Source organism: Balaenoptera acutorostrata, chromosome 1 (genome assembly GCF_949987535.1).
Source record: "Balaenoptera acutorostrata chromosome 1, mBalAcu1.1, whole genome shotgun sequence".
In the NCBI taxonomy this organism is placed as follows: Eukaryota; Metazoa; Chordata; class Mammalia; order Artiodactyla; family Balaenopteridae; genus Balaenoptera; species Balaenoptera acutorostrata.
This window is the reverse complement of record NC_080064.1, coordinates 97910863-97931629: the sequence shown is the minus strand read 5'-3', so window position 1 is coordinate 97931629 and position 20767 is coordinate 97910863. Positions and strand designations below refer to the sequence as shown.

Here is a 20767-nt window from a genome sequence, read left to right as displayed (position 1 = left end):
GACGGGGCTTCCCACACATTCTTCCAAAAGCAAAGGGCATCTTCCATCACCCACCCCGGTGTGCCGTGAGCTGCATTCCCAATTCCAGAGCCCCGTGGGCCAGCTGGCTTTGTGAGGTCTGTGAGGGGCCCATTTTGTGAGGAGCTGGCGCTTCCCTGGGGCAGCTGCACGTCCCCCAGCCTTCCCTGCCCCGGCTCTGCGGGAGGGAGTCCAGAGAGCCAGCGCTGCAGTTCTGCCGGTTCCTGCGGCTCGTCCCGGTGGGGGCGAACACAGCAGCGAGTTTCTGCCACACTGCGGCCCGCACCTGCTGCATTCCCCTCTGCGAAGCCAAAGCTTTGGCTGGGTAAGAGGCGGGTGGGAGGCAGAGCTGGAGGAGGGGGCGAGGCGGCGCTAGAGGGCAAGGAGGGGGTCTGCAGATTCTGTCTGGCAGCATCATAAGAATAGCAACACATTTCCCACGGGGCTGGATCCCTTCTCGGGCCTGGGAGAGCTGCTACTGATTGTTTCCTCCTTGGCTACTTCTTACTGTTGGCAGGAGTCTCTCATGACCGCTCCTCAACTTCTGCCCCCGGTGCCCCGGCCCTGGCAGCACCCAGCTCAGCCCTCCACGAGGTTCTGGTTAGTAAGCTGAGCTCTGCCAAGGGATGGGGTGCTTTCCTCCCGGGGAGGGGGCCGAGGCCCGGGGCCCCCACTGAGAGGACAGCCCGGTGGCGGCGGCGGGCGGCGCGCCTCGCCGGCTCGGGCCCCCGCCGGCCCCTTTAATTCGAGTTCGCTGGCGGCCAGGTGCGGCGCTGCGTGGCGCGGTGCGGCTGCGGGCGGCGGCCGGGCTCTCCTTACGCGCCGCCGGCGGGACTGCAGAGCCGGCTCCCGGCTGGCCGCCCGCATCCCGCCGCCGCCGCCGCGGTTCCGCCGGCGCTTGCGGTCACCCAGAAACATGGAGGCTCCGGGTGCCCATCGGGAAGGGTAAATGGGTGTCGGGGCGCTCGGCTGCGCGTGCTGCCTCCCCCTGCCTGGGCTGCGGCGCCCAGAGGGGCTGCGGGGCACCGGGCGGCGCAGCCTGCAGCGCGGCGGGGTCGGGCTGAGTCCGGGGCGGGCGAGTCTGTGCCGACCATGGCTGCCGGCCCGGGCCGGGGCGGGCGAAGGGGGCTGGTGTCCAGCGGAAGGAGAGAACACGGAACGGGCTCGGGGACCCTCCGGGCAATGCGGGGCGCGGGGCGGGGGGCGCAGAGAGGAGCTGATGGGTGATGGGAGGTGCAGTGACAGCATAACCATGTCTGGTAAATAGAGCCGGTTGGTAGGACCCATATCACTTGCGACGGCCGGGCAGCGTTCCCCCCTCCGGCTCGGAATGAAAACGGCTTTTCGGCAGAGAAGGGCTTTTCCGCCTCCCTGGGGCCGTGGGCTGCCGGGGTGACCCCGCTCTTAGGAGGAAGCCAAGATCTGGGGCAGCAGCCTACTCCCCACCCCCAGAGTTTAGGTTCCAGTGTTTTCCGAAGGAGATCGAGCCTAGGAGCTCCCTCGGATCCTAGGGGCAAAAGAGCTGGGCTGCGCTCGGGCCCGCCGCTCGAGCCCCCTCCGGATCGGGCAGGAGGGGGTTAAGGTGGCGCTGACTGCCGCGGCCAGCTGGTGGGTCTGATCCACTCGCGCGGAGCCGAGCGCGGAGCGCGCCTGGCGGAATCCCGGCCGGAGCCCGGGGCGATGGGGAGCGGCCCCGGACCCCTCCCCGCCCTGGGGCCGGCAGGATTGGGCCGGCAGGGGGCCAGCCCGGAAGCCGGCTTCCTCCAGGCTCCCCCCTCTCGCTGCTGCCAAGCCGCCTCGAAGCCAGGCTGACTGAGCCTTGGTTCTGCGCTCTCTGCCGAGGAGAAGACATGAGGGATTTTCTCTTGGGGAGAAATCGGTGGTCGAGCGCCTGCCCAGTTCAAATGCCACCGCGCCCGGAGGGAGGCCTGCAGTTTAGGGATCCCTGAGGGAGAGTAAGTCCTGGGACCAAGCCAGCCAGCTTTTGGAGATCGACCTTTCTGTGTGAGGAGTCTCCCTAAATGAGCTCTGAAGGAGTGTGTGTGTTGGGGGGCCAGAGTGGGGAGGAGCCCTTCTTCTCCCAGGACTCTGCAGAGGTCAGAGCTGGAAGTCAGGCTGCAGTGTAGGAAGCCCTCCCCTTGGGAGATGCTGTGTCCTGACCTGGGGGTGGGAGGCTTTGTGCAGAGTCCCTCCTGATGGCTGCAGAGGACCAATGGGGCATCTGGCTCAGCCCGGGGAGGCCCCTGGAGGAGACAAGCCCAGCCAAGTCTGAAGGCTTGTTCCCTGGGAGAACATGCTTCCAACTGATGTAAGCCTGCCCAGAGGAGGCTGGGAGGCTGAGGGATAGTTCTCAGGTGTGACACCAGAATGCAAGGTGGGCATGGAAGAGAAGCTTCCAGCACCCTCCTAAATCTTGGCACCAGCTGCCCAAAAGCCCTGATTCCACCTTGTTTTTTCCAGGCAACGTCACACCTCCTGAGGACAGCCAGGAGGACTCTGGCTTTTGCTGAGCATTGCATCTTGCCTCCTTCCTTTCAAAGGCTCCAGACCCAATCTCGGCTGTCCTCGAGTCCTGCGTGCCCTTGACCAGGCATCCCACTGCCCCTCCAGCCCAGCCCAGCCCTGGAGCTCACCTCCAGGACCTGGAGCTTACCCTCCTGCCCAGAATGACTCACCATTATTTCTAGCTCAAGTGAGAAGACGTGATGGGGAATCAGGCTGCCTGTTTGTGTATCTAGGATTCCTGCAGCATCGGATCAGTTCTGCAAGGAAGAGAGCTGCAGATTCCTGCCTTGCCAGGTAAATCAATCTATTGTTTAATAACAGCCATGTGTAGAGTCATTGGGGTGTGGGCAATGAGAGAGACCCAGGCCCAAGGTCCACCACTGCAAATACCTCCCAGGGTGCAGGTATCTGCAAGACATTAGTTCACTGCCTGGGAGAAGGTTCCCTTCCAGCCTCTGGGATGGGACTGTGCTCCATGAAGCCTGTGCAGTGCAGAGGGACCTGTACCAGCCACCTACCCCCAGTGCAGGGCATTCCAGAGCTTTCTTGAGAGACCACCACCTGCTCCCCTCTCATCCCCAGCCAGGCTACGAGGTGAACATAAATCTTACTTTTTTGTGGTGGTGGTGGTCATATTTTTGAGCTTCTTGGCTGAGAGATGAGAGAGAAAAAGCAGCAACCCAGGTCGAGTTGCCAATGCTGAGTGGTCTTATGTCCTTAACCGCCTCTGTCTTTCAGCCAAGCGGGGCTATCTCTCTGGCTCTCAGAGAGACCTGGGGGCTCCCCTGCAGGAGCGCAGGCCAATGCTGCTGTGTTTCCTGGGGCCGTAAGCAGCACCCTGAGCTCCCTGCCGCCAGGCAGCTAGAAGGCGTAGCGAGAGGCGCTTCTCTTGGTTCCAATTATGACAGTAGCCACCGGAGACCCAGTGGATGAGGCCGCTGCCCTCCCTGGGCACCCGCAGGACACCTATGACCCAGAAGCAGACCACGAATGCTGTGAGAGGGTGGTGATCAACATCTCAGGGCTGCGGTTTGAGACCCAGCTAAAGACCTTAGCCCAGTTTCCAGAGACCCTCTTAGGGGACCCAAAGAAGCGGATGAGATACTTTGACCCTCTCCGGAATGAGTACTTTTTCGATCGGAACCGCCCAAGCTTTGATGCCATTTTGTACTACTACCAGTCTGGGGGCCGGTTGAGACGACCCGTGAATGTGCCCTTAGATATATTCTCTGAAGAAATTCGGTTTTATGAGCTGGGAGAAGAAGCAATGGAGATGTTTCGGGAAGATGAAGGCTACATCAAAGAGGAAGAGCGTCCTCTACCCGAAAATGAATTTCAGAGACAGGTGTGGCTTCTCTTTGAATACCCAGAGAGCTCAGGGCCTGCCAGGATTATAGCTATTGTATCTGTCATGGTGATCTTGATCTCCATCGTCAGCTTCTGCCTGGAGACGTTGCCCATATTCCGGGATGAGAATGAAGACATGCATGGCAGTGGAGTGACCTTCCATACCTATTCCAATAGCACCATCGGGTACCAGCAGTCCACTTCCTTCACCGACCCTTTCTTCATTGTAGAGACCCTCTGCATCATCTGGTTCTCCTTTGAGTTCTTGGTGAGGTTCTTTGCCTGTCCCAGCAAAGCCGGCTTCTTCACCAACATCATGAACATCATTGATATTGTAGCCATCATCCCCTACTTCATCACCCTGGGAACAGAGCTGGCTGAGAAGCCAGAAGATGCTCAGCAGGGCCAGCAGGCCATGTCACTGGCCATCCTTCGAGTCATCCGGTTGGTAAGAGTCTTTAGGATTTTCAAGTTGTCCAGACACTCCAAAGGTCTTCAGATTCTAGGTCAGACCCTCAAAGCCAGCATGAGAGAATTGGGCCTCCTGATATTCTTCCTCTTCATCGGGGTCATCCTTTTCTCTAGTGCTGTCTATTTCGCAGAGGCCGATGAGCGAGAGTCCCAATTCCCAAGCATCCCGGATGCCTTCTGGTGGGCAGTCGTCTCCATGACAACTGTAGGCTATGGAGACATGGTTCCAACTACTATTGGGGGAAAGATCGTGGGTTCTCTATGTGCAATTGCAGGTGTGTTAACCATTGCCTTACCTGTCCCCGTCATAGTGTCCAATTTCAACTACTTCTACCACCGGGAGACAGAGGGAGAGGAACAGGCCCAGTACTTGCAAGTGACGAGCTGTCCAAAGATCCCATCCTCCCCTGACCTAAAGAAAAGTAGAAGTGCCTCTACCATTAGTAAGTCTGACTACATGGAGATCCAGGAGGGGGTAAACAACAGTAACGAGGACTTTAGAGAGGAAAACTTGAAAACAGCCAACTGCACTTTGGCTAATACAAACTATGTGAATATTACCAAAATGTTAACTGATGTCTGATTGAACCCTATTAACATACTCACAGCTCAATGGAACTAATGCGGATATTGCATAATAGCCTGCATTGTAGTCAGTGTGTTCTACAGTGTGTATCTGGTTCTGCATGGAAAGCAATAGTCGTGCAAGTGACTTTTGATCTTTTGATTTTTGATTTAGAACACAGAATATGTATCCATGGCTTTCATGCAAATCTTCATCACCGGCTTAGGGGTTTCCAAAGATGGGAGTCACCTATGGAAGCCAGGATTTCAGAAGGACACATTGAGGCCACCTCATAGCAAATACAGAACCCACCACATCAGTGTCACCTTTTCTTCCTAATGAAATGCACACGGCATCTCGGAGATGCAATTCCCCCCCCCACCCCACTTGAGCCTACCTCCCCCTTCACAGAGGAAAACCACGGTAGCTTAGCTTTAAAGTTCTGCTAATTATTCGAAAGGTCTTTCCCATTTTTGCATTGAAAAGAACACACAGTGCTGTGTGTTGGAATTACTTTCTGTGTCACAGGCTGGGGGTTTGTGAATTGCAGTTGCCAAGCAGACGCTCCGGAGGCTTGTGTTTCATAACGGAAAAGACTGCATTTGGTTTTTTCTCTGCAATGTCGATGTGAGGGAAGCCCAGGGGAGGGACAGTTAGGATGACCGAATGTGAGTTGTCAAGTTTCACATTTGCTCCCTTAGCCCTATGGGGAGAAGGTAACAAACCAAGGGACCTCTCAGCTTCAGATTTCACCATTTTTGCAGGCTTCAGGGTCACAACAACATGTCTGATTTCTTCGTTACACTGGAGGTTGCAGGCATCTGCTTTCCTAGTGCTGGGGCCCAGCTACACTGACACTGCAGTGAAATTTACCAGTGATGCGATAGAGCTGCATGGGTGTTTGTTGCATGAATCTCAATATTTAAAACACAGGAGATAACCTATTTTCTTCGTAGCCTACACAGTATTCATATTTAGAGTATTAATAGCCTAGGAATGGCATTGAACGAGGGTTGTTTTTTTTTTTTTTCCCATCAGAAGACAAAAGCCCTCAATCAGGAGAAAAAAAATAGACTGTTTGGGGTGGGGAACCAAAACTTCTGGCCCTCCAGCCCACCCCACCCCTCTTCTTCCAAATGGGGGCACACAGCTCTGCAAAGCCGGGAAAGTGAGCAGGGAAAGCAGTGTCTAAACACCTCAAGTGACTGCACCTTAGGAATTAACCTAGTCATGGGCATGACTGTATAGCTGACTGGGGCATCTCGTCCTGAGGAAAGGCGGATCTGTGGATCCAGTGTATATAAATATGTATCGAGTATCTCTTTCACGAATTCCTCTACCTAGCTAGCTATAGAAAAAATTGCATTTGAACCTTGTATAAGCTTATGCAATATTTTTGACACAGGGCAATATATGCATGTGTTTGACTATGTGCACTAGAGTGTATATATATATATACACACATATATATATATTTATATATACATATATATACATACATACGTGTGTATATGTATATATGCACACATACATATATAGTCGTTCTCTGGAGTTCAGGTTCAGGAGCAAATCCACTGCTTGGTGGGTTGGTTGTCTCAGAGGCCTAATGGGTTAATTTGTCTCATTGGTCATCCCACTGGGCCTAGGTTTGCTGCCATTGCCTCAGACACTCCAGTCTTCATGGATTCTTAGATGTTCGAATTGTCTTTCTGCCCTCCATGTGCTGCAGCTTCAGTTTCTCATGGCTGAAGCTTGTCTTACTGAGTGCACAAGGGCCCTAGGGCCCTCACAGCTCCAGCTGTCCTGGGCCAGACCCAACCCAGGCCTCCTCTCTACAGCCCATCATCTTCATCATCTCCGTTCTCGTCTTTCCCCAACCTGTCCGGTTTTTATTTAAGACGTAGAATGTATTTACCAATATAGAACATACACAAGAGACCTACATATACCATGAACGAAGACACAACCTGCAACTCTGTTGCAAAATACACAAAAACAACATGGTCATTTGCCTCTGCATCAGTCACTTTCATGAATCTTTCCCCAAAGAGCCAGAATGGATCACCTGCTTTGAAACCAAGGACACTAAGGAGGAGGGCTCCTGGGGACCCAATTCCACAGGTCTGGGCTGAAAGGAAACCTCCTCTATGTGGAAATTTCTGAAGTTCAGGACCAAGGGATGGAATCCCTAGTTGATCCACAGGCATCATGTTCTCTCAAGCTCTCTCCGCATTAAACTGGCAACCAGGGCTGTTTAAGAAACCAAAGGCTGGGTAAAGAATCATTCCCCACCCCCAGAATAGGCTGAGAGTGAAGGAGCACTGCATAGCCTAAAGGTAGAGCTCAGCTGGCCCTGGAATAGATGGAGGTGGGGAAGCTTTTGCCTCACAAACTGGGCTTCTTTGCCTTTCAACATAATAGCTTAAATTTCCCAAACACAGCGAGTTGTGTGGTCAGGCTGCCCAGCCATGACTCCAGCCCCGGCCTCACTGTTGGCTCTTCAGCACCTACAGTTACCCTGGGGGGGTGGGGCACCAGCCCAGGGTGCTCACTAGTTCCTGGTCACCCACATCCCCAGGGGTCTGCAGGGCATCCCAGGCCCAGCGCAAAGCCTCTGTGCTTCTCTTCCTCTCCTATATGGGAGGTGGTGCTGCATTTCCAAGACATAGGGTGGAGGGACGCAGACCTTGGGAAAATAGATGGTAGAACAACCCATACCTAAGGCCTAGGTTGTGGGGTAGATATTTTATCCCAGTGTCCTTGACCTGGGACTATAAAATGTTCACCCACACCAGCACACAGACATGCACACCCATCACAAAAGAGACCTACATTGTTGCCATACACAAATACAAAACATGCACCACGTGTGCAAAATACACAGAGAACCAATTAATGAAAAGGGCACTCAAAAGGTATACGGTTATACCTATATCCAAAACATGCACACTCAGCACAGACATGGAATGTACTTACCAATACAGAACATATACAAATACCTACATACACCACGTACAAACCTGCAACTCAGATGCAAAATACACAAAAAATACATGGACACATGGGTATACATACAGAATACACAAAAGATACTTTACTATTATTTCTGCACACAAAATACAAACTCGGTTTATACACACAATACATTTATTCATATTAGGTACACAAAATACAGCACACACACCCAAGAACACACACCCACACCACACATGAAATGTGTACATATACTCAGATCCATTGTTCTGCCCCCATAGCTATAAATTAATAGGCATAAACAAAAGATCAGATTTAATCATCTTTCCCTAGCCTGCGTCTCTCCCCCTCAATATCCTTCGGGAAATCTCTTCCTCTAGTCTTTTCCCCCACCTCACTCCTAGATTTCAGAAAAATAACCCCAAAGCAAAATATGGGCCACCATTGTCAAGCAGATCTCTGATTAAGACTGGGAATCTCATAGGGTTTCTACCTGTTCACCTTCCTCCCACCAGAAACCCTGGTGCCAAGTATGGAAGGACCTGGGACAGCTGACCGTCCATTAATATACAACCTCCTGGCCCTGTCCTTTCTTTCAAAGCAAGTCCACACAGACAACCCAATAGCCCAGTCTCCCCTGCTCCCAACCCCTGGGATCTCTGGATTCAACCCCGTCCTCTTGAAAGCAGTGGTGGCTCAAGAAACTGCAGGGTCGTAGGCCCAGAACCAGAGTGAGGATGCTCCCAACATTCCCTCAGCCCACAGACCTTATCGCCCCTCCATCCCCAGTGGCTTTGTCGGGGGCTCAGTCACAAAGTCGAGGCCATATATAGACTTGTCTCTTAAAATGAGTCACCTTTACTTGCTTGTGGCATCTCACTTGCTCTTGGGCATAAGCCCAATGGAGTCAACTCCTGAGTCCCCTCTATGGGAGTGCAATGCCAGGCAGGCTTCTTCCCTTGCCCCGGCTCCACCTGGATGCCTTGCCTCCCATCCAAAGGCTGTACCTTGAGGAAACACACACCAATTCAGCTTAAGTAAAACCTGAGTAAGGACTTAAACCTAACGTTACACAAGCAAACAGCATGTTTTTTTCAGAAGGCCTGATTTGTATCCTATATTCTAAGGCCAGATTGAAATGCTTTGTAAGATTACACGCTGTTTTGGGTTACGCACAGAGCTGGCTCTTCCCACTAGTAGGACTAGCTGAGATCTGGGTGCATTTTGGTAAAGGCTTCACCTCAGATGGAAGTTGGGGGGTTGAAGTCAGGCATCAGATCAGGTCTCTACTCCTGCAGCCATCCAGGATGTGCCCCACGCTTCCCTCCTAAAGATGGTCAAGCTCCCAGTCTCCATGGAGGAAGCAACAGCCACAGGGAACGGGCGTGTGGGTCCAAATCTGCACATTCAGCGCAACATGCTGGGCCTTTCAAGTGTTTTCAAGTCAGGATACCAATTTTCCCTTTCGCTTCGGCAGGTGCCTCCATGGGCTCAAACTTTCAAGGAAGTTGGAGTTCTCAGGAGTCTACAGAGAAAGAAGTCCAGGAGAGGTGGAGAGGTTGTCAGGAAGAAAGAGTACCTGAGCTAGTCATATTTCAGAATTAACTTTTCAGGAGCTGAAATGTACCTAAGGTCATAATGAAGGCACTGTGCTTCCCGAAGCTTCTGTGGTGTTTGACACACTCTTCCTTCCTCTCTGCTTCCCTCTGCTCCTCTCAACTGGGCCTCCGAAGGATGGAGTAGGCATGAAACCAGGAGGTTATCCCTGAAAGGGGGCCCCAAGGGAGTGTGCCTCCAGACTCCATTGGTCTGGTGTGGAAAGGGCTCCCAGGAAAGCTTTGTTGGCCTGAGTCCCCAGCCTGGGGGCTCATGTGGCCACCCCGTGTGGAGAGGGCTGCAGGATTAGCTTGTCCTATCTGCTCTCCCTGGATCTCTCACTCCATTGTAGTGAGGTCTTTGGCCAACTTCCTTAATCATGGTCAACCATAAAATATCAGTGCCACGCCATGTTGAGGAGGGCAGGCTGGGGGTTCAGTGCTGCCAACAGCAGCAGAGAAGAGAGGTGGAGGCTGACTTTCCCCAAAGGAAACTATAGGACAGTTTGCAAATTGCATATGAGGGTAGCACCAGACCCCCCCCCCATGGCAGGTGGGAGGGGTACACTGCTTTGAATTGTTTACCCAGGGGTGGGGATGGTGAACCCTGTTCCAGCTCTGGCTCTCGTGGGGCCCATTGTCATAGCAGCCTCCATCTGGGTGATGGCTGCCTGGTCTGAGAGGGCTGCTCTATACATAGGGTGTAATTTCCAGGGTGCTCCTTGGTTACACAATGGAGGCTTGCCCAGCCTTGGCGAAGTGTCCATTGCCAGGTTTGAACCCATGACCTCAACCTCATTAACATCATTAGCCACCTGAGCCAACTAGCAGAGCACTGGATGCTGGGAGGTGTCCAAATGGCTAATGTGACCATTATCTTGATCCTCAGACTTGGCCCTTGTTGAGACCAGCCCTGTTCTCTCATCAAAGCAGCAAGCAGGGACAGGTGGAGGTAAGGGATCCCTGACAAGCTGGGATGGGTCTCTTCCTCAAACAAACCTAGTTCACTTTTCCCTTCTTTCTGCTTCCTTTCCCACCAAAGTTCAGCTCCATCTCTCATAGTTTATTTTTTAAAGAGGAAAAGTGCAATAAACTAAATAGTGACTGTTTTCTTTAGCAATAGTTATTTCAAAATCTTGTTCTCAGGACTGAAAAGTGATAGTACTTGGATTCTCAGATAATGCCCTTGGCCTCTGGGCATTAGTTCACCATCTCTGTAGTTCCCTCTTCTTCCCACATGGTCACATGACTCCTGCCCTCTGAGGCTCTGACCTTCCTTTGGAATGTAATCATACACCGGTTCAACATCTGCACAGGGAAAGTCCGGGAGAAGGCTTTCTTTGTCACTCTGACTCTTCCCCGTGTGCACCTCTCTCTGTCTCCGTGTGCATCTCCGTCCCTGTCTTCCTGCCACCTGCCCCTTATGCCTGCTCTCACATGGCATTCTCACAACCTCTAGGCACTGAAACCTTGAGTTTGAGTGACTTCACACCAGCCCATCTCGTGGACTTACGGTCAGACTGGCAGGGTGTAATGGAAGCCTGCAGGAAAGCGCTTACCAATAGATAAGAATAAAGCATCCTGAGCCATTACAGAAGATCATTTCCATGCACTAAAAGCCATTACTTGATCCATTTGTTTTCCTCCCTCCCCTCCCCTGGGAGAGGGATGCTGGAGGAATGTGGCCTGGAGGTTTGCACCTGGGATGGGTAGCCTGGGCAGATTTGGGGAATTGCCCTCTGGCTGTCCTTCAAAACAAGCTGACTTGCTTAACCAAAGGGATGCCATGAGAGCTGTGGAGGGAAGCAAGCGTTTGTGGGCAGAGGTCTACAGGGAGAGCATTTGTCGGTGGTTAGGGCATGACAGTAGTGAAGCAAAGACCCCACCACCCAAGATAGTGTACTGTTGCACAATATTTGCACACGTAACTGGGGACTTCAGAAGAGTCTCCTTTCCTGAAAAAAATCTGTGCGGTTGTATTTTCAGACTGGACAATCAGGGAAGGCTGGCAACGCCAGGGTCCCATCCCATTCCTTTTCAATCTACCTTGCTCTATACGTGCGTATACAGCAAAACCTCAGTTAACTGATGGGGAAATGCTCAGGGAAGGGAGCTGTCTGGATGGCTTTACAATTATGGTTTTTTGGTGGGAATGGGAAAACGTGTTTTGGTTCAACCTTTGTTATGAAAAAAACCTTTCCTAAGTAGGTTAGTATAAACCTTCCTGCCTTAGTAAGTAAAATGTTTGAAGATGACAGAAGACCTTGCATGGCTCAGGGTCAACATTCTCAACCTCAGTGCTCGTTGTACAGAGTGTGGATGGAGAAGACCAAAGAAATAGGCTGAATGTCTGCTGGCTGCAAGACATCCCTGGCAGTTGGCTATTTGGGCTCATCAGATAATGCCCTTGCTATCATTTGCCTCTTTCTACTGAAATTATAGTAAGAAAACATAATTCTCATTAGTCGAGGTTTTGGTTAATTGGTCCTGAGCTATCACAGGTTTTCCATATATACATATATCTGTGTATATATATATGTATAGTATATGTATATATGTATACCGTTGTTTCAAAAGTTATACAGTTATACACTGACCGATCCCCTTAGCGTCACTAATGTGGAATACATTTGGCAACCCAAGAAATAAACTGCATTTATTTGAATTTTTTAAATGACCTTCCTTTGCATTCTCACCATATCTCCAGTTCAGCTCTTTTTCTCCTGCGTAGGGACCTCTCTAGAAGGTAGTTCTTTCATAACAAAAGATCAGGCTCCAGCATCTTTCCCTTCCCTCCCATGTGGCTGCCTGACTCAGGGATAAAAGGGAAGTCTGATCTAAAGGCCAGGTGCTTTATTCTTTGTTCTGTCTGCCCTGATTGGCTGTAACCTCATCACTGAGGACCAGAAAAGTTATTCCAAACTTTGTAGCTCTGGGGGAGGGGAAAGCTCAAAGACCTGGCAAAGGATGGATCTGTTTCCCTCTCTCTTTGTCATTGGTGGTAACCTAGGCTTGAATTTCATGAGATCTGAAAGTAACATTTTTAATGAGGAGCTAAAGGACATTGCTGCCCCGTGGAAGGTGAGATGTGTAGCAACCAGTGGAACTAACAAACCCATCCTCTTGTTGATTCTGGCCAAATCTAGGTTGCGGTGTAGGCAGTAGAGCACCCATAATTCAGCTGCCTCTTTGGAGAAACAGCTGGGTCTGAGCTGAACCGTGCTGTCATTCTCCATCTCCCTGGCAGTGTGTTAGACCCATGGGAAATACTTCCAGCCTCACCTCCTGCATTTGACTGTGTGCGCTCTACCTAGACAGCGGTGAGAGGGGCTCCTGGTATCTGACGCAAGTGAGGTGGTGCAGGGGGGCTTGCCCTTTCCCAACATTCCCAGCAGCCCTCCGGTCTGGCCAAGTTGGCAGCAATCAGATAATAGAAGCCCATAAACCAGACTTAGCATGGCCAGCTGGTAAACTGGAGCAACTGAGGCAGCCTGTCCTGATAGCCCCTTCTTACACCTCCTGAACCTCAGCAAGGAAACGAATATAACTTTCTGTGCTCCCCTGCACTCCTAAAATAGTCAGATATGTTCCAGATGAGTTTGCAGTTGAGAACTGCCTGCATCATTCCAGGGACAGATGCACAGGGCAGGTGTAATTACATAATAATGTGGACAGCTGCTGCAACATCTAGGTAATTGAGGGCGGTGTAAATGCAGCAGTGCGCTAGGACCTTTGGTAGCTACTCAGAGGACTCAGTCCTGGGTCTCTTCTCTGTCTTCATGAGAGGGCTGTAAGCCCTGCTTCTCCTTGAAAATGATTCCCCAGACACTCACTTTGTTTGTATGAGCACATAAACACTCTGTGCTGCTAGAGAGAGCAAGAGAAGGAGCTGGGAGGAAGAGGATATTCAGGGGCTCACTTTGCTACCAATTTCCATGTCAGCTGCTGACACGCCTGCCTTTTTAGCTTGTGAAGTACAGGGCGAGGACTGTGATCTGCCAGGTAGGGCTGGAATGGAGCAAGCTGCCACAAGCTAAGAAGTGAGATAGAAAAGCACAGAGTAGCCTGGCTGGCTTTGGAGAGGGTGAGTGTCAACTACGGAGGGTCTGAACATGCTCCGTGCTTGCCCCAGTTCTGCCTTCACGTGGGATCCAGCGACCCAGTTTCCCTTTGTTGTCGTGCTTGGATGATTCCTTCATTTGAAGGGCCCCAGGAAGCTGGAAAGTCCCATGATCGAGCTCCAGACTGCTGAGCAAGCAGTGCCCGGGCCAAATTGGCCTCTGACTGGGTTTCTGCATCCCTGCACCCCTTGCTCCACTAAGGGTAATCTTGGAACAGTCAGGATTAATGGTGCCAGCAATCAAGGAGAATTCTCTAGTTTTCATCAGGGACACAGCTGTAAAGCTCATCAGTGCACGATGCTTTTTCCTTTTCTAGACCTGTGTGCTTATGTGCTTATATAGGCCGTCTCTGGAGATTTATATATTACATGCACATGTATATAAAATGTGGAAATGGCCGCTCACTTAGCCTCACACAGCACAGATTCTAATTAGGGTTTGCACTGGCTTCCTCGCTGCTCAGGCATGGCTCCACAGCTGCCCTCCGCGTCCTAGCTCTAATAATTTCTGAAAACTCAAAAAGGAGAGGCAGATAAATAAGCCTCCCTGGGATCAATAGGAGAAGGAACTCCAAGGCTGATGGTAAAGCTCCGTAAGGATGATGCCAAAAGGGAACCGGGGTCTCCATGGTGATAAGAGGCCGGGGACCAATGGGAGCTGGAGGCGGAGCAGGACTTGTGGGGAAGACTCATGGGAGTTGGGAGTCATTTAACTATTTGTTTGCTTCATGAAAATTTAGACACCAGCTATAACCACATTGCACAGGATGTATAGGTATTATCATTCTTGCTGACATGTTCTGGAAGCTTTCAGCCCCACCAACACTGCCCCGCCCAGGACTTCTGCAGCTGAGAGTTCCTGTGTCAGTAGGGTCTGATATTTGTACATAGGTTATACATATATGTGTACATACGTGCCTCAATGAACATTGCCTGTCCACCTGATCATAGGTGTACATAGACTTCATGGAGCTCCACAGTCTTTTGTAAATATCAACACAAGTAAATAAGTATATAAATATATATTACTGAGGATTTATTTTAACATCATTCTGTGTGAAATGAAAAAGCAAATAAAATTTTTGACAGACCCTGATCGTTTCCACCTTCTTTCTTGCCCGACTAGATTACATCTCTCCAACATGCGCGTGCACTTGCCTCACTCTCAGTCCAGTCTCTGCAGCCATGAGGGCCCATCTGGAGAGCGGAGCAGGACAGGAGAGGGCTCTCCTGGATGCATCAGGGACCACCCAGGCCGTGTGCCCACCTGCTCATCCTGAGAGCTCAGCGCACATGAAGCAGAGGATGTGGATGGGAGGGAAGGGGCAGGTTTGAGATTCCTCCCCCATTGTGCGTGTGCTTCTTGTGTCTTTTGTGGAGCAGGGGATGTGTGGGGCAGGGGGACCCGGTTTGAAAACCAAAGGCGGTCAGACCCCTGGGAGTCCCTGAACTCCAGCCACACCCACCCCCTTTGCAGGCCTTTTCCTCAAACCCAACCCAATTTCTGCCGAGCCAGTGCCTCCCAAGGAGGAGGGGCCTGGCTCCCCAGCCATACAGTGGCGCCTCCTTGGAGAAGATTCTGATATTCACACACCCACACATTGCTGAGGCATTTCCTCTGAGGGCTATCCTGGGCCATAGCCGGACTCCCCAGCATTCAGATGGCTCAAAAGTGGCCACGGTGTGGGTGGGACAAGTCCTTGCCCTCAGCAGCCGCCAGCAAGCACATTGCACCCCCCACCAAGTCTCTCATACCCCTTCCAGTCTGCCACACTCTGCCCCTGGGAAGCTGGCCAGCTGAAGCAGCTGGTTCTCCCGCTCCCTCCCAAAAAGCTTTGTTCAGGGTAGCAGGTACTGAGGTGACAAGGGAGGTGGTGATAGAGGAAGGACAACCATTTGGGACAATGGCTGCTGCTGGCACCCTTGCCCAGGGGGCATTTCGTCCAGCATGGAGTGGGAGTGTGAAGTGCCCAAAAGAGCTCTAGATGTCTGCAGCACAGCCCCAAGCAGACTAGAGGTGGGGACGGGGCTCCTCGCCCCAAGGAAATGGGACGCTGAATCAGGCTCCCAAGGTCAGTCCCTCCTGCTGGACAGGGAACTCCCACCTCCAAGGAGCTGAGAGCTGGCAGCTGGGGAGGGTTTTGTCCATCCCCGAGTGTTTAGATTTTGTTAGGTAAATACATCAAGGGGAAAGTGAAGGGGAGTGGGGATGTGTGGAAGCTACAACATCAAGGTTCCCATTCTTCTCTCTGCCTTGGGACGGGGGCTCATTTACTGCAAGTGTAGACCACCCCTGCCACTGAGCACACTGCGCCCTTCCCTGCCAGGCCTGTGGCACCTGCCCTGTGTATTGCCCACCACAAAGCCTGGGACCCCAGGCTTTGCCCAGCCGGTTCCTCCCAATGAAGAGAGGTTCTCGGGGGTGTGTGTGTGAGGGGGACAGCCCACGTAGTCCTGGGGCCAGTGTAGTGGGCTGGAGGAGCAAAGCAGCGTTAGAACAACTGAGAAGTTAAATTAAGCCCAGAGAGAGGCTCTAGAGCCAAAGGCTTGGGTTTGAATCCCAGCTCCATCGCTCACCAGCTCTGAGACCCAGGCATACTACGTCACTTCCTGAGCCTCAGTTCCTCACCTCTATAAAGGAATCCTGATGCCTACCTTATCTTCTGAAGATTAAACGAGTGTGCCTGGCACTTATTGGAAGCCCAATAACAATAGCAGGGGCTTCCCTGGTGGCGCAGTGGTTGAGAATCCGCCTGCCAATGCAGGGGACACAGGTTCAAGCCCTGGTCTGGGAAGATCCCATATGCCGCGGAGCAACTGGACCCGTGAGCCACAACTACTGAGCCTGCGCGTCTGGAGCCTGTGCTCCGCAACAAGAGAGGCCGCGACAGTGAGAGGGCCGCGCACCACGATGAAGAGTGGCCCCCGCTCGCCGCAACTGGAGAAAGCCCTCGCACAGAAACGAAGACCCAACACAGCCAAAAGTAAATTAATTAATTGATTTTTTAAAAAAACACAAAAAAACAATAGCAAATGCCTCCTCTCTCTTGGATTCCCCCTCTGGAAAGCTCCAAGTGGGCCGGGATTCTAAGAAAACTGAGATGTAAAAGTTAAAGGAGTTTCAACCACTTCGGGTCCAGGGGTTCCTCTTCTGGGCTAAGAGGTACAAGAATTGACGTCAAAGGCTCTAGAAAACTCCTGAAACTGCATACAACACACTGTGGTATGGTCATCTTTCCATGGAGAGTGCCCCAGCTGTCCAAGGCCCCCAAACTTAGAACGATTAGTCAAACTTAGACCCCTCACCTTCTCCCCAATGTCCAGGAAGGAAAAGTGATTTTCCCAGAGTCATTTTCACTTATTCAAAAAATTCATTTATTTAAAAAATATATTTGCACTTGGTGCTTAGGATCCTCTGCCCTTGTGGGTCTTCTAGGGCAAGACAGAAATTCACCTGCAGTGAGTTAGTGGCCGACTCAGAGCCAGACCGGCTCCTGGGACATCTCTTTCCATTAATCTGTCCCCTTTGCAGCAGCTGTGCCTGGGCCTCAGGCCTCGGGATCCAGACCTGAAGTTTCCCCAGGCAGGTTTAGCACAGCAGTAAGGAAAGGACCACATATTTTGATGTGAAATTAGTGCTATTGAAATGATATGTAAACAAGGCAAGTCTGTATCTCTTTGATCCAAGGACTGGCACATTTTTGAATCTGACTTCTCAGCTCTGATTATCTTCCCCCTTCTTTTCACTTAGACCCACCCCTCACTCAGGGCAGTAAATACACCCACAAATCATTGGCTTACCCAGAGAAATGAAGGCTCTTTGGCCTTGTATCTCTTCCAACCTGAACATCTCTTCCAGGGCTCCATGCTTAATGGTTTATCGTGAAGTTAGGAGGAAAATCTCCCATCTGCAGGGATTCCTGTACCCAGGAAAATCTGCCCTTCCTGAGGTCTGTTCTGACGGAAGAGTTACACTCTTTTCACTATCATCTGGGAAGCCACCAACAACCGTGTGTGAAGTAAAACCACAGCCACTCTGTTTCAGTGGCGTGTGGTGCCTTCTCTCTCCCAGCCTACAGCAGCCATCTTTTTTTTTTTTTTTTAACATCTTTATTGGAGTACAATTGCTTTACAATGGTGTGTTAGTTTCTGCTTTATAACAAAGTGAATCAGCTATACATATACATATATCCCCATATCTCCTCCCTCTTGTGTCTCCCTCCCACCCTCCCTATCCCACCCCTCTAGGTGGTCACAAAGCACGGAGCTGATCTCCCTGTGCTATGCGGCTGCTTCCCACTAGCTACCTATTTTACGTTTGGTAGTATATATAAGTCCATGCCACTCTCTCACTTCATCCCAGCTTACCCTTCCCCCTCCCCGTGTCCTCAAGTCCATTCTCTACGTCTAAAGCAGGCATCTTCAAGTATCTTGCAATCTCTGAATCCCCAGCATCTGACATAGTGCCAGGCACAATGAATATTCACTGAAGGAATGAATATCTATATCACATAGTCACCATGGTGGCCGAGATATCCGGGCCATTGGGACAGTAAAGATATGGCTATACCCTAGGACCCCCTTTCTCCTGTATCTCTCTGGGCTTATAAGAGACCTCTAATCCTACTTCTGTGTCAGACTGGCCTTTAGATGGTCTGAGTCACCTGACTCAAATGGTTCACAGTGAAGGTGCCACACATCTCCTAATGCCCTGTCCCCAGCATACACTCCCACAGGTCCCAGAGAGGATGCCCTCCAAGCAAAGCCTGCCCAACCCCATACCAGCCCCAGGGCCAAACCCTTCCCATATCCCGAGGGACTAGTGTCTAAAGCGTTCCTATAGGCTTCCCAAATTCTGAGGCTGAGAAGATTTTGGTGTTTTGGGAAATGCTGGGCCTTGGAGTCAGGGTTGGGCTCCATTCGTGGCTCTAGTGCCTAGTAGACTATATTACCTATGTGACCTTGACAAGGGAGGTTACATTTCTAAATTTTTTTTCTGTCTCAAGTTGAGGTTAAAATGCATACCTCACAGGGTTGTCATGAATTTTTTTTCAAAAAAGTTTATGGGGGCTTCCCTGGTGGCGCTGTGGTTGAGAATCTGCCTGCCAATGCAGGGGACACGGGTTCGAGCCCTGGTCTGGGAAGATCCCACATGCCGCGGAGCAACTGGGCCCGTGAGCCACAATTACTGAGCCTGCGCGTCTGGAGCCTGTGCTCCGCAACGAGAGAGGCCGCGATAGTGAGAGGCCTGCGCACCGCGATGAAGAGTGGCCCCCGCTTGCCACAACTAGAGAAAGCCCTTGCACAGAAACGAAGACCCAACACAGCCATAAATAAAATAAATAAATAAAATTTAAAAAAACAAAAAAAACAAAGCGAAACATTCTGGGAGTTACAGTTCTAGCGCTCCTTGGACCTCGCGGTCTAAAAAAAAAAAAAGTTTATGTGTGTGTGTGTGTGTGTGTGTGTGTATATATATATATATATATATATATATATAAATATATATAAATATATATATAAATTATGCTGCATGTGTCAAGGGCTTACTTTGTGCCAGATACTCTGCTAAATGCTTCACATGCATCATGTCACTTAGTTCTCACGACAGTCCTGTGAGGTGAGTAATTATCTCTATTTTACTGATTAGGAAACCAAACCTCAGAGAGGTTATATAACTAGCCCAAGGTCACAGAGTTGATAAGCGGCAGAGCCTTTGTGGGTGCAAAGCCCATACTCGTAAGGAGTATGACTAACGATAGATGTTAGTCCTTCCGCCACCACCACCTTTTTCCCTCATGTGGTTGAGGGCACGTAGATAAGTCTTACAAGAAGACAAACGAAAAACCTCATCTGCCTTAAGGAGCCTTGATACAATCAAAATAGCCCATCCAGCCTGGGTGAGCCAGGATGGGAATGGCCTCAATCTTCTCTCTAAGCCCTGTCAAACTGAGCCCTGGGACATGGCATCAGGGGTCTGTGGGATGGGGAAAGGCACCAACCCCAGGAAGAACTGTCTCACTCCCCATTTCAGCCCCAGATTATCTAAGTAGCCAAGGCAGCAGGCAACAGACGCCATCCATCCAGGCCTTGGCATGCCCAGCATCCTTACTCGAGCTGGGGCCAGACCCCTTAGCCACACAGTGCCATCCCCACCCCGCCCCTTCTCTATCTGCTCCTAGCGCTCCTTCCTAGCCAAGATGCTTGAGATGGTGGCTGTGCCTGAATGGAGAAACTCTCAAAGGGTGACATGGGGACAGAACCAGCTGGGGGAAAATAGACATGTGAGGATACACATGCACTTACACACGCATAGTCAGGCAAATCATCACAAAGTCCGGGGACCTGCTTTATCGTTCTTAGCCTAACCTCCTTCAGGCCTTAACCTTTGTAGGCTATATTATCTAAAGCTATTGAATCAAAAAAAAGAAGGGCTCCTCGTGCAAGGTGGGTAATTAGGCTGACTGAATAAATGATTCAAATCAACCAAGATGTGAGAACCAGCACCCACATGCAGGCATTGTGCTGGGCAGTTTGCCTGTCTTAACTCGTTTAGTCCTGGCATCAACTCTGTGAGATCATTGTCACTATCTCAATTTTCAAATGAGGCTCAGAGAGGCACAGTAACTGCCCAAACCCACACAGCTAATGAGAGGCAACTCTAGGACTCAGATCCAAGACAGCTGGAAGCATCAAAGCCAAGTCTAGTGCCCTTGATAAGATAGCACAGGCACCCAGGTGAGGTCAACTTCAGCTGGGTCTCACAACGACATTGCAGCAAAAATCACCAAGGACCCCCAACTCTGTCCTTGAACCCTCTTGATCTCTGAGAGCCTCCAGGAAAATATAGGGATGAGGCATCTTGGGGAAAAGTCAGGAAGTCTGGGGATTACGAGGTGCAATGGAATTGGATCACCCTCCTTGGGTATTTTTGTCAATGGGATTCACATGGCTGCACGGTGTGAATGAGCAATCGCTATATTAAAATTTCCTGAAAAAGCTTTCTTCCTTTGGGCTCCAGCTCCTGAGACAGAGAAAGGGAGGAAGCCTGGGGGAGTTCTGCACTCTCTCTGCAGCTTCAATCTTCAATTTGCATCCTCAGTATCCAAGAAGTGGGTGAAGAGATTACCTTCACCACTAGTCTCCCTCCCTCTGGTGGCCTGACCTAGTCTC

At 50.9% G+C, this 20767-nt stretch overlaps 2 protein-coding genes across 4 annotated transcripts; one reads left to right on the top strand and one right to left on the bottom strand.

Annotated features, from left to right (window-relative positions):
* The first annotated feature begins 275 nt into the window (after positions 1 to 275).
* KCNA2 (potassium voltage-gated channel subfamily A member 2) lies at positions 276 to 14804 on the top strand. Of its 3 annotated transcripts, XM_057534571.1 has the most exons (4): positions 1903 to 1973; positions 2479 to 2817; positions 3262 to 4318; positions 14721 to 14804. In XM_057534571.1, exons 3-4 carry the CDS (start codon positions 3425 to 3427, stop codon positions 14781 to 14783), a joined length of 957 nt encoding a protein of 318 aa, XP_057390554.1. In that variant the 5' UTR covers positions 1903 to 1973; positions 2479 to 2817; positions 3262 to 3424; the 3' UTR covers positions 14784 to 14804. The 3 variants fall into 3 exon arrangements, with proteins under 3 accessions (XP_057390545.1, XP_057390554.1, XP_057390541.1); XM_057534562.1 differs by lacking the exons at positions 1903 to 1973; positions 14721 to 14804 and adding an exon at positions 276 to 343 and having other exon boundaries at positions 3262 to 8298; XM_057534558.1 differs by lacking the exon at positions 14721 to 14804 and having other exon boundaries at positions 3262 to 8298.
* On the bottom strand, positions 598 to 1272 carry LOC130708684 (proline-rich protein HaeIII subfamily 1-like). The gene has a single exon (XM_057551084.1). The coding sequence runs from the start codon at positions 1270 to 1272 to the stop codon at positions 598 to 600; it is 675 nt and encodes a 224-aa protein (XP_057407067.1).
* Positions 14805 to 20767: the final 5963 nt, after the last annotated feature.